This window comes from Perna viridis, chromosome 8 (assembly GCF_037379345.1).
Source record: "Perna viridis isolate PV_CMFRI_1.1 ecotype Kerala chromosome 8, ASM3737934v1, whole genome shotgun sequence".
Classification (NCBI taxonomy): Eukaryota; Metazoa; Mollusca; class Bivalvia; order Mytilida; family Mytilidae; genus Perna; species Perna viridis.
The window spans coordinates 24498945-24512857 of record NC_142452.1 but is presented as its reverse complement, the minus strand read 5'-3'; the positions used below and the strand labels follow the sequence as shown (position 1 = coordinate 24512857).

Below are 13913 nucleotides of genomic sequence, written 5' to 3'. Positions count from 1 at the left end.
AATAGGACCTTTGAATTTTTTACCGCGTTGAGGACCATTTTGAAAATGGCGACCGAGACGCACGTGATTATTTTTCGGGATTTTGTTTGAATTATTTTAAAATGGCAGCCAATACATAGCTCCGATTACCAATTGAGCCGTAGATAATCAATCGGTACGACGTAAAAAACCTAGATATCAATTTTCATAAAACTCGGACAAATTAAAATTTTTGACCGCAGTGGTGGCCATTTTGGAAATGGCGACCGAGACGAACGCTATTTTTTATGTGATTTTGTTTGGAGCATTAAGCTTAATATATATAAGTTCATGAGATATTTGACATTCCATTTTCCGGTGTAAAAAGATGGGTACTTTAATCCGGCGGCCATTTTGACAAAATCGGATGCAGCTGAAAATGTTTATTGATGTTCTGCATCTTTCAAAGAGTAGTTCTAACTTCTTGAAAATTTTCATAACAATCAGACAAGCCACTTCTGAGAAAAAGGGCGGAAACTTTCAACAAATTTGATGACAGGAGAAATAAAATAATAACAAGTTTTAAGTTGTGCATGCAAGCAAGTCACAGAGGTTCCTTCACGTTCCCCAAATAGTCTCAGAGCCCAACATTTTGAAATCTGCATATAATATTAAGCTAAAATGACATAAAATTTCGATGAATTCAATACTTTTCTTAATTGGGGCACTTTATTTTGAATGGCAGCCATCTTGGATATTTCAAAGTATGCACTTAACCAAGCTTTGATCAGTCTATTAAAAAGTTCGACTGGATTTTGTGATATATATATATATAAATGCAAATTTTCTTAATTAACGAAAGACATCTGAAAAATCACCTTTTGTTTATTCGTTATCCTATATTATGATATATCCCCCTTTTCCGCCAAAACATCCCTCTTTTCAATTTTTTTTGTGGCGTGCACATCTGTAAACTCATCACTCCACAAGTAATACAATAGTTGCTATCCCCTCTTAAGAAAATAATACCAGAAGCTCAGAGGCGTTTCACTATTGCTGCTAAATTTGGTCTTATGGGCCAAGTGGTTTTCCGAGAAGAAGATAATATACATATATTAACAACATTGTTACAACATAGATTTTGTATTTTTAATCAATCATATAAGACCAGTGAAAAACAGGTGCCGATTTAACAAGGTCCCGAAGTGATTCTATCTTGTGCCGATGTAACCAGGTGCCGAAGTGACTAGAATTCACACAAACAGCATGGCTGACAGCAAAGAGAAAGTAGGAAAGTTGCGATTGAAAAGTACACATTTCGCAACAGTAAGAGAGTATGACAAACAATTTATGTGATATATGTAGATTATCAAGATATTTAAATGTAATGATTTCATTTTATAGACAATGGCAAATATCGTACATATGAGAACTCACCCCTAACAAATCAATAGATAATTTTGAACCTAATATTCACTTTCTTTTCAACAGGTTTTTCTATAATACATATTTATAAAATTAGTTGTTGTTATTTCCTCTGTTGTCAGTTCAACGGTATATTACAGTATGAATTCAATTATACTTAAAGAAAAACATCTGGAAAATCACTAAAACTGACCAATTTTTTGTTTTTTTCGTTACTATGGCAAAACATGAAATACCAAGTCACCTTTTTGGGATGATAAATTTACGTTTCCACGAAACGTGTAGAAGTCGTCTCCCAATTCCTGATCTGTCTTTTGAGGAAAATATTGTCAATTGAACTGCTTATTATTAATCGAGGCAGCGTAAAAAACGTGGAAACCGAAAAAGGTTGACCGCGGTAGCCGCCATTTTGAACATATAGGTCGATACGTAGCTCAAATTTCCAATTGAGCCTCAGATTCTAAATCGGTACGACTTAAAGAACCTAGATATCAATTTTCATCAAAATCGGACAAAATGAAAATGTTTGACCGCAGTGGTGGCCATTTTGAAAATGGCAGCTGATACGTAGTTCCAAATGCCAATTGAGCCACAGGTTATCAATCAGAACAACTCAAAAAACCTAGACGTTAATTTTTATCAAAATCTGACAAATTTGAATTTTCGACCAATTTGGCGGCCATTTTGAAAATAGTGGCCGAGGCGCATGCGATTTTTTTTTCGTGATTTTGTTTGGACTATTGAGCTTAATGTATACATCAAGTTTCGTCAAATTCTGATCAGCGGTTTTCGAGACATATCGATGTTCCAATTTCCGGAAGATATTCCAAAAAAATGGGTACTTTTAGTCCGGCGGCCATTTTAAAAAAATGGCGGCAGCTGAAAAATTTTTTTTTTTGAGATTCAGCATCCTTGAAGAGTGGTTCTAACATCTTAAAAAGTTTCATCTCAATCAAACTATTGAGAAAAATGGCGAATACTTTCAACAATTTTTATGACAGGAGAATTAAAATAATAATAATAATAATAATTAAAATTAACGTTTCCACGAAACGTGTAGAAGTCGCCTCCCGTTTCCTTATATGTGTATTGAGAAATATATCGTTAGATGAACTGCTTATTATTAAACGAGGCAGTGTAAAGAACCTGGATACAAATTTCGTCGAAATCGAATAACTTTCAAATTTCATCGCGGTGGTGGCCATTTTGAAAATGGCGGTCGATATGCAGTTCAAATGATCGATTGAGCTGCAGATTCTTAATCGGGGCGTCTTGAACAACATAGATATCAATTCTCATCACAATCGGACAACTTTTAATTTTCGACCGCGGTGGCGGCCATTTTAAAAATGTCGGCCAACACGCAGCTCCAATTTTGCATTGAGCAGAAATTATTAATTGGGACGGCTCAGAAGACCTAGATATCAATTTTCATCGAAATCGGACAAAATTTGAATTTTCGACTGCGTTGGCGGCCACTTTGAAAATGGCGGCCGAGACCCACGCAATTTTTTTCTGTGATTTTGTCTAGACTAAAGAGCTTAATATATATACCAAGATTCGTCAAATTCTGATCAGCAGTTTTCGAGATATATGATGTTCTAATTTCCTGTGTAAAAAAAAATGGGTACGTCCAGTCCGGCAACCATTTTGAAAAAATGGCGGCAGTTCTGCAGTCTTCAAAGAGTAGTTCTAACTTCCTGAGGAGTTTAATCTCAATCGGACCAACCACTTTTGAGAAACAGGGCGGATACTTTCGACAATTTTTAAGACAGGAGAATTAATATAATAATAACAAGTGATGCTATGTTTGCAAGCAAAACACAAAATTCGCCAAAACCGGCAAGTAGTCGAATTATGAAGCCGCCATTGAATTTAGAATACAATGTCTACCCTAGAAATCAATTTTCATTGAAATCCCAAAATGTTGACATTTTGCCGATTTTGCGGCAATGGCGGCTTTTAGACAGAATGTGAAACCGCCATCGCATTTAAAATGTCATGTTTACCCTTGATATCGATTTTCATTGAAATCGAGCAATGTTGAAATTCTGCCCATTTTGGCAGCCATTTTGAACAAAAATGGCGGCACTCTAGAATTTTTTTTTAATGCCTATGATGTCAGCAAGTCTTGAACACTGTTCTGAGTTATTTTCATACATCTAATGAGTTGCACTAATTTTATAGAATTTTATTTTATTTTCCGGGGTTTTTTTTGGCAGCGATTTTGAAATCGGTAGCCATTTTGACGTTCCAGAAGTGGCTTGCACACCCTCTGAGAATGCTTGATTTTTTTTAGCAAAGTTAGGTATGAATCGAATGGACGGTCTCCAAGAAATCGCCAAAACATCTTTACGTGCAGAAGAAGTATAATAATAATAACAAGTAATACTGTGTTTGCAAGCAAACCACAAAAGTCGCCAAAACCGGCAAATGGTCGGATTTAGTCAAATTCTGAAGCCGCCATTAGATTTAGAATGCAATCTTTGCCTTAGATATCAATTTTCATTGAAATCCAACAAAGTTTAAATTGTGCCGATTTCGGCGGCCATTTTGAAAAAAAATGGCGGCTTTAAGATAAAATCTGAAGCCGCCATTGAATTTAGAATGTCATGTGTACTCTAGTTATATATTTTCATTGAAATTTTGCGGATTTTGGCAGCCATTTTGAAAAAAATGACGGCATTCTAGAAATTTTTTTAAGCCTATGATGTCAGCAAGTCTAGAACAGCATTCTGAGTTATTTTCATACATCTAATGAGTTCCAATGGTTTTATAGATTTTTTTTTCATTTTTTCGAGTTTTGTTTTGGCGGCCATTTTGAAATCGGCATCCATTTTGAAATTCCAGAAGTGGCTTGCACACCCCCTGAGCATGTTTGATTCTTCAGCCAAGTTTGGTATGAATCGAATAAACGGTCTCCGAGAAATCGCCAGGAAATCTTTATGTGCAGAAGTATATGATAATAATAATAATAATAATAATAATAATAATAATAATCGCACATCGGCCAAAAATTTTATGCGAAATCCGAGATATTAATGAGACGCAGTATACAACAAAGTTTCATTAAAATTGCCTTCTAAATAATAAAGTTATAGGTGTGTATAAAGTGAATTTTGGTATCCATGAAATTTTCGGTTTTTTCGTCGCCATGGTAACTGACAATATATCGAATCACTTTTTTTTGCTTAAATCTATTAGGCACATTAAGTTCTACCACCATACTAAAATTTCAAGTTTCTAGCCACTTATGTTTCTGAGATATTGCAATGTCCTAGATTATGAACTTTTCACGTTTCCATGGAAACGGTAGCCATTTTTTTCGCCAAAAGTTCTGGTGCACCCCTTCTCAATACCATCTACCTCCATACCAAGTTCTAATTCATCCTTCAGTGATGCTCTCTAAAAACTCCGGACAAAAATCATTGGAAGAAAAATAATAATAATAATAATAATAATAATAATAATAATAATAATAATTAGAAACAGTACAATAACAATATGTCGCGGCGACATAATATGAAACACAGTAAAACTTTGTGGTCGGCGACTTAATTATAATAACAAGTTTTAAGTTGTGCTTGCAAGCATGTCACTGAAGTCCCCTTCCCGGCATTGACCCAGAACACAAAATTTTGAAATCTGCATATAATATTAAACTAAAATAACATAAAATTTTGATGAATTGAACACTTTTTTATTATATTTTCTTATTATAACTTAAACTATTTTATCTATATAATTGATATTAACCTTTCAATGTGCACTGTTATGGTACATTCAAATTTGGAAAGCGTACATGTTGGTATGGCAGCTTCTAAGAAATACCCTGCGAGTTATTCGCCATTACTCTGAGATTCTCTGCACTTATATGTTCTGAAATTTCCTGACAGCCAAAAAACATTAAATTAAATAACCAAAGTCCAGAATTCAGTGTATTCATTCAACAAATATTTCTCTCTGTATTTTCCATAATTTTACAGACTCGTCACTCCCACAGGTTATACAATAGTTGCTATCCCTTCTTAAAATAATAACACCAGAAGCTCAGAGACCTTTAAATATTCCTGCTAAATTTGGTATTATGGGCCAAGTGGTTTTCCGAGAAAAGATAAAAATATGATGTCCCAATTTGTTTATTTTTCAGTCTTTTTTACATATATTAAAATTGTTACAACATAGATTTGGTACTTTTAATCAATCATATAAGACCAGTGAAAAACAGGTGCAGATTTTACTAGCGTAGGTACCAATTTAACCAGGTCCCAATTTGACCAGGTGCCGAACTGACTATATCTGGGGTCGATTTGACCAGGTACCGATTTGACCAGGTGCCGAAGTTACTAGAATTCACACATATATATGGCTGACAGCATAGTGAAAGTAGGAAAGTTGCGATTAAAAGTATACATCTGGCAACAGTAAGAGAGTATGACACACAATTTACGTGATATAGGTAAAATATCAAATTATTGAAATGAAATGATTTCATTTTATAAAACCATGAATTGTTATTTTAGTTTAAAAATGTCAAATATCGTACATGTCAGTACTCATTCCTAACAAATCAATAGATAATTTTGAACCTAATATTCAATTTCTTTTTCCACAGGTATTTCTATAATAAATATTTATAAAAATTAGTCTTTGTAATTTCTGCTGTAGTCAGTTCACCGGTTTATAAAGAAAAAAACATCTGGAAAATCACAAAAATCGACCAAATTTTTCGTTTTTTTTTGTTTCCATGGCAATACATGATTGATTGATTGATTGATTGTTGGGGTTTAACGTCCGAGCAGCAATATTTCAGCTTTATTCAGACGATGAACATGAAATGGATGATAAGATGAACATAAAATAAAAAATGGGATGGAACATAAGGATAATAGGGTCGACAATTTTTGATTACCACAAGATGAAAGGCAGGGATGGGTAGGGTCGGGCAATTTAGCCTCCTGTGGCGGAGCGCAAAGGTTCCTCATCCTATCCAATACCACAACAGGGTTCTTTAACGTACGAGGAACGTGGCATCCTTCCAAACACGGTGCACCACTATGGTTTGCGGTCAGGTTTTCCGTATTATAGCCTGACAACCCCAGCATGTAACACGCCAGGGGTACCCCATTCCACCACCAGGGGCACACAACCCAGTTGCTTTGTGGGCAGTGCGCCTAGCCCCCGGCTAGGTTTCTGAACACTATTTAGTCGCCTTTCACGACAAGCTGCTGGAGGCCTATTATTTTGACACCCGAACCTGCACGGGGCGACAACACATGAAATATCGATTCACTTTATTTTGTATGATAATACAGAGATCATCAAACTATACCGCCACACCAATTGTCAAGTTGATGGCTACATGAATTTACGAGATATCACAATGTCCTATATTATGACGTTTCCCCCTTTTTGGCCGAAGCGCCCTTCTTTCAATTTTTTTGTGGCATTAAGATCCATGGGTAAACATTACCGAAATTATGTATTTAGCATACAATTTTAAGCCTAAATGTAAAATTTTATAAAATTCTGATGACGTTTATACTATTTCGGAAGAGGGCACCTTATTTCGGATGGTAGCCATTTTAAAATGACGGCAATTTTCAATTCTTGGCCACCTAGGTTTCCTAGATATCTCAATGTCCTAAATGATGACCTATCCCCCTTTTTCTGCCAAAGCGCCCCTCCTTCAGAATTTTTGTTTACGGCGTGCACATCTGGGGGGTATGGCAAATTTCGTTCCAATCCCTCTATTAATTTTAGAGAAATCGTGCGGACATGTTCACCGATAAAAAAAATAGTTAAAATTTACGTTTCCACGAAACGTGTAGAAGTCACCTCCCATTCTGTCTTGAGAAATATATCGTCTTAAAGAACCTAGATTTTCATCAAAATCGGACAACTTTGAATTTTCGAGCGCAGTGGATAATGGGAGATCTAAAAATGAGTATCTTACTGAACAGAAATGTGTTTCCTCTATTTCGTGTAAACAATATCACTGGGGGAATAACCTACAATTGTTTTATTCAAACGAGTACCGTCCACGTTCTTGAAAGAATCATAAGAAATCCGTTACCTTTGTAATCCATTTCTGTTGATTTAGTGCTTTCAGTTTTTGTTATATTTCTGATCTCTGAATAAAAATACATGTATTTCAAAATAAGAAATTGAAAACAAGATTTATACACTCAAAATAACAATTCGACATATCATTTAAAATTTAACTTATGCGATATCCCTATTTTTTATTGGTAAATCGGTATTTGTTATTTATTTTTCTAGTAAACTTTACATTGTAAGTATCTTAGTTGCAGTGCCTCTAAAATGATTCCTGATGACAAATGAAAATCAAGATTTAAGTTTAAGTATTCTGTTCTACAAATATAATTTATTATTATTGTGGTAATTTAAAATAAATATCTAGTTTAATTTTTTATTGATTACTGATTTTGTGGATATCAAAGTGTCTAAATCAAAAATAATATGGACGGATTTACCTATAATTTTAAGGACAGATACTTCAACATAGGCTTCACCAACACCTGTACCATGCTTACATGTCCAATTACCATTCACATGATAGTCAATGTTTCCATGGACAGTATAATACGTTTCATTGGTTCGAGTATTTTGCCAGATAGTCCCATTCTTAAAATATGAATCACACTGCTCGTGCTTTTGATTAATCGGTGGTAAACAGTCGCCTTGCATGTTTCCTTTAGGGTCATATATCTTTATACGATGAGTTAATTTACCAACTTTGCAAATTAGATTCAGCTCTTCTTTTGAAACGCTCCATCTTAAGCAGACTCCATCGGAACATTGCTTTGTGTCTGCATTACAAATAAAAAAGTTTTCTTTTTCATTTACCGTTCTACCATGAGTCAGTTCATTCATTAAATGGTTATTTAAATCGAAATTTTGATATGCGAACAGAAAATGCTGACAGATGGACAAATACATACACTGTATATAATTCGTTTTGATTCACTTTCTTTTTAAAGTGTTTTTTTTTGTATCACATGATATAGACCAAAATGGAGTTGAATTGGTACTGTCTACAAACTTTCGTGGATTAAGGATAGATGTAGTGTAGATTTTGGATCATAACTTTGCAAACGTGAATAACAATACGTACTTTAAGTCAATACTTAAACTTAGACCACCAAAGTGCCCGTTCTTGTGTTTTTAGTCTTCAATCAGACTTTTTTTCATTGTGCCCTGTGGTTCGAAGTTAAAGCCAAAAACAGCTCACAACAATTTACGATAAGTTGGATTTTGGACCTAACTGTCATGCAGTAGTAAACATGACCTCGTGACCTTATGAGATTATGAACTCTTCATTCATAAAATACATGTAAACAGTATGTCTTCGTCCTTAACTATGGGATGGAACATAAGGATAATAGGGTCTGACAATAACTAGACAACTGCTTTGATAGCGGAAATTTATAAACTAGTAGAATCTGGTAATGGAAATGATTCAAAGATGCTAGAATTAATATTTAATATAGTAACTGACATTGATAAACGAGAGGAAGGAATGGACAAAAGATGAATGAGAAAATAGGCGAACTTAGAAAGTCATTAAAGTGTGTGCCATCAAGAGTATCTGGAATTAAAAAAAAACAAGTAGCGAACATGAAAAGTAAAGTCCCTGAACTAGAAAACAATGCACAAGGATTTAGTGACTTATTTAATCAGGTTTATACACAAGTTAAATCCAACACAAGAAATATGATTCATAACCATTCAAGACTAGAAAAACTTGAAGATATTTTTGCTCCTAAAATCCAACACAAAAATCAAATACCAGGTCCAGAAATAGCATTCCTCCTTCGTCGTGTAGAGGAGCGTGGAAAACGGTCACGTCAAAGAAATTGCTAACTGCAGAAGTTCTTAAGATGCAACAATCAGTAACCGACTTAATAGTGCCGATCGATGAAAAATAAATTCATTTTAAAGAATCTCGCTAAGCAAAAATTCGTTACTCAATTTGTTACTTAATTTCTGTAAGGGCAATGATATTTTTATCGTAAACGGTAGAACTGGAAATGATCGAGAGCTTGATAAATTTACATGTTGAAATACTAGTATCGTAGATTATGCCATAAGTAGTTAAAAATGTTGAAATTTTTTTGAAAATGTTGACATACTTGAATCAAGTAAGCTCTACTCAGATGTTCACAGCTGCTTACACATAGCTTTTAATGTAGAGGTGATGTCAACAGAAAACATTAAAACCGTAGATAATAATTAAATTAAGGTTAAATCATGGGAATCCAACAAAACACTTGACTTCCAATCGGATATCGATGTTGACAAAGTACGCGATTTGGAACAAAAACTCGAAAGTGTTCGTTAGGAAATAAATTTAGATAAAAACATGATGAATTCTGTCCTGGAAGATTTATATAGTTTCCTTGTTAACTCTGTGGCAAAACTTTTGAAATTTAAAATAAAAGGGATAGGAATAAAATTAACAATGGTACTAATATGAAAAATAAAAAAAAAAACATTGTTTGATCAAGATTGCAGATTTCCGAAACAGAATTTTAGATAATTTAAACGTAACTATAAATCAAATAAATCTGATTAAAATTGTTCAAATATGAACAAAGTAGAAATACTCCATAAAAAGTTCTTGATGATAAGTATAGAGATTACTGTGAAACTGTGACAGAGGATATTCAAAATACCCCTAATACCGATCCAAGGCATTCTTGGAAAATTCTGGGTAAAAACAAAATACAAAATCAACCAAATATCGATATAAATACTTTTTTAAACAGTTGAATTCTGCTGAAGAAGATGCCCAACATTCGGTACCGACTGTCAAAAATGTTCTTTTAGAATTTTCAAATGCTTATATAAACGGTTACATTTCTAGAGACAAGATCATTAAATGTATTAACAACCTGAAGAATAGTAAGGCATGATGATAAGATACTAACGAGTAAATCAAAAATACATCAGATATTTTTATTGGTATTTACAAAAAACTTTTTCAATGTTGTGTTTGACACAGAAATATGGCCTAATAGTTGGTTAATAGGGATGATTAAACAAATATATGAAAACAAAGGTGATAAGAATGAGAAAAAAATATAGACCTATCACAATTGGAAGCTGTCTCGGAAAGCTGTTTACCGCGAAGTTTCTTAATTTAAAGGAAAAGGCTTCAGACAAATATATTCCACGGTAGATAATATCTTCGAGATCCATATTTTGTTTAAAATTTTTAAATCTAAAACATAAAAACTTTATTGCGCTATCATAGATTTCGAAAAGGCCATTAATAAAGTTTGGTGAAACGGGCATTTTTATAAACTACTTTTGAACCACATAATAGGGAAAATGTATTATGTCATATTTAATATGTATTCAAATATCAAATTACGTATTACATTCAGAAACATGACACCAGACATTTTAGCTGTGAAACTGGTGTGAGACAGGGTGAGAATTTGTCGCTTTTTCTTTTATCCATGTTTTTAAATGATCTAGGAGATGTTTTACAGTCCCAAAGTATAAATGGTCTAAACTATGTATCTTCAGAAAACATTTCTAGTTATATACATGAAGCTGTTTGTTCTACTCTATGTATATGATACCGTATTATTTGCTGAATCTGCAGAAAATTTACAAAAAAAGAGAAAAAAAAAATGATTTCCTTCTCAAACTACTGTGGTATCTGGAAAGTGACAGTTAATGTAGATAAAACAAAAGTGGTTGAGTCATTTTTACAAAAACTTTTAATTTTGATGTTACTAGAAAGAGTTTAGCAGACAAGGCCACAAAAAACAATGTATGAGTGCTTAAAATAGGAATGAAATATAAACTACACTAAAATATAAAGTATAGATTTATTTGATAAAATGGTGAAACCAATTTTACTATATAGTTGCGAGATCTGGGGCTTTGGAAAACAGATATTTTGGAAAAAAATAACCTAAAATTTTGTAAAACACTTTTAAACTTAAAAAACGTCTACTCCAAATTATATGATATATAGTGATCGGTAGATTCCCGATTATATTTGACATAAAAGCACGACTCATTTTATATTGGATTGGACAAAACTTGTGGACGGTAAGCATTCCAAAATTTCATGTATAGTATACAAACTTGCGAGAAGTCTGGTTGATCAAGATAATACTACCCTCAGTCTAGTTCTTTATGTTCAAGAAATCTTAAACGAATATGGTTATCCAAATATTTGGGAAACAGAAACTTTCTAAATAATGAATGGTTAAATGTGCAATCAAACAGAGACAGATTGATCAATTTGTTCAAAAGTGGCGATCAACAATGAATGACTCGCCAAAGGTATTATACTATAACATTTTCAAAACCAAATTTGAATTAGAAGAATGTCTTAATATACTAAATTTCTCTCAAGCTAAGAAATTCTGCAGATTCAGAACTACAAATCATTTTTTACATATCGAAACTGGTAGATGGCAAGGTATAGAAAGAGAAAACAGACACTGTGTATTATGCAATAACCAGAAATTAGGTTATGAATATCATTATATTCTCGAATGTTCCTCTTTCTCAGAGCAGCGCAAACAGTTTTTACCAAGATATTATCTCAATTATTGCAATACTTTCAAGTTTTCGAACTTGATGTCAGCTAAAAAGCCGTATCTACTTTTTAAACTTTGTAGTTTAATAAAAAAATATAAATTTCCGCACTGGTACTTCTGGCTAAGCTTCTACCCTTTTTCTTTTTCTTGTCTTTTTTATGAAAATATTTAGTGTATGCTTTTTTTTCTGTGCGTGTATTTTTTTTATTCGCAATTTGTCAAACAATCTTTTTAGAAAACAAACAAGTCGTTTTCAAAAAGAGCGACCATTAATGTGTAGCAAAGATTACTGCATTTAATTGAATATAACAGAAAAAGTCAAGTGCAAAACACAATGTGAACAGTAAAGTTTCTTGAATCGTTGGTATATGTTGATATTTATATTCAGGAATGGCAGCATAAGAAAATCTTATAGAAATATACTTACAAGACACAACAATAGAAAGAAGCAAAATTCTGAACACTTTTTGTTCTTGTTCCATTCTACCAATTTTGTTTCACTTGAGTTCTGTTTTATTCATTGCTAAAATCGTAATGATAGATAATGCTTACATTTACATTTGTGATATACTCTGTGTTACATTCTGAAATTATGATAAGGTTTTAACAATGCAATAACTCATTTTCATAAAGAAATGACCAAGGAAAATCTAGGAAACAAGTATTCTAATGGTAACCAGAAAGAATACTATCAAATAATAACGGCTCAACAAGTAAAATATACATACACAACGAAGAATAGGAAAGACTGGAAAATAGTACCCTGTAGGGGTAGCGTCCTCTGCTTTCTAGGAATAGCCGCTGAATTGCTTATACAATGGTACGTTCGGAGGAATCGAAAATTTTGACGCGGTAAACAAATCGGTCTCAGAGGGATACACTATAAAGATCCACGAGTTCATATTACGACATACAACGTTAGCTGTGATGACTTTAATCTTATATCAACATAACCCAAATTCCAGAAATAGTAAGAAATCTAGAACGTTACAAAAACAGTGTAGTTTCGGCAAGCTCTGGAATAACGTATGAGTAATGCCATGAAAACTCTTTCCCCATATGCTGAAGGGATGTTGCCACGGATGAAAATACGGAAGAATGAGTCATCGCGATTGTCTAACTGTTATGGATTTTAGAAATTCAATACATCATCAGTGAAACTTTATTTGGCAGACAGACCGATAGAGAGTAGGATAGATTAATGGTTTTCAACTATCGATTCTTTACAGAATGTGAGCATAAGTCTTGATACTATTAGTAATTTCTCAGCCACCTCCGATAACTAACAGTAAAACCGGAGAAAGTAACTAGAAATAACATTCATAATTTAAAATCATAACACTAAATAACGAAATGTTAGTGAACAAATCAGCAGTCTAGAGGTGTATTTTTGTAATAGGGACACTAGGTAAATATGTTTTGTAGTTTTATAATCGACGAAAGCTTGATCACATTGAAATTTGTATCTGAAATCCGTGTCTGAATATGTTGGAGTAGATCAATGAGAGCTGTTTACTTCTTTAAAAAACATGAATGTCAAGGAACGAAAACAAAGCTTTGTTCATATATAGATCAAATATTGTTTTACGGAATAAAATGTTAAACACGTTAGTAGAATTCCTCTCAATTCCTATCAAGTGCAAAATAACAAAAACAAATAATAAAAACAAACTAAACCAAACCAAAAACAAAACTGTCAAACTACCGTCATTATTTTGCAACAATATCAATATTTATACGAAAACTAAGGCACAAACTTACCCTGATATGTCTGATCCTAAATTACTTATATATCAGTTTTCGGTTCGACGTACATATAAAACACAAAAAGATCGATACACTGTGTACAATGTTTTTTAATTGTCATTATTATGTTTAGTAGGATTCTTTTATATTTTGCAAAGCGCAGAATGCATAACATAAAACAAGTTTGATAGCATT

At 33.2% G+C, this 13913-nt stretch overlaps 1 protein-coding gene across 1 annotated transcript; it reads right to left on the bottom strand.

The window, feature by feature from the left end:
• Nucleotides 1-5924: 5924 nt before the first annotated feature.
• On the bottom strand, nucleotides 5925-13852 carry LOC148609933 (uncharacterized). The gene is made up of 4 exons (XM_088541531.1): nucleotides 13734-13852; nucleotides 12400-12495; nucleotides 7881-8216; nucleotides 5925-7516 (listed from the first exon to the last, which is right to left on the bottom strand). Exons 2-4 carry the CDS (start codon nucleotides 12452-12454, stop codon nucleotides 7410-7412), a joined length of 498 nt encoding a protein of 165 aa, XP_088397657.1. The 5' UTR covers nucleotides 12455-12495; nucleotides 13734-13852; the 3' UTR covers nucleotides 5925-7409.
• Between the last annotated feature and the right edge of the window lie 61 nt (nucleotides 13853-13913).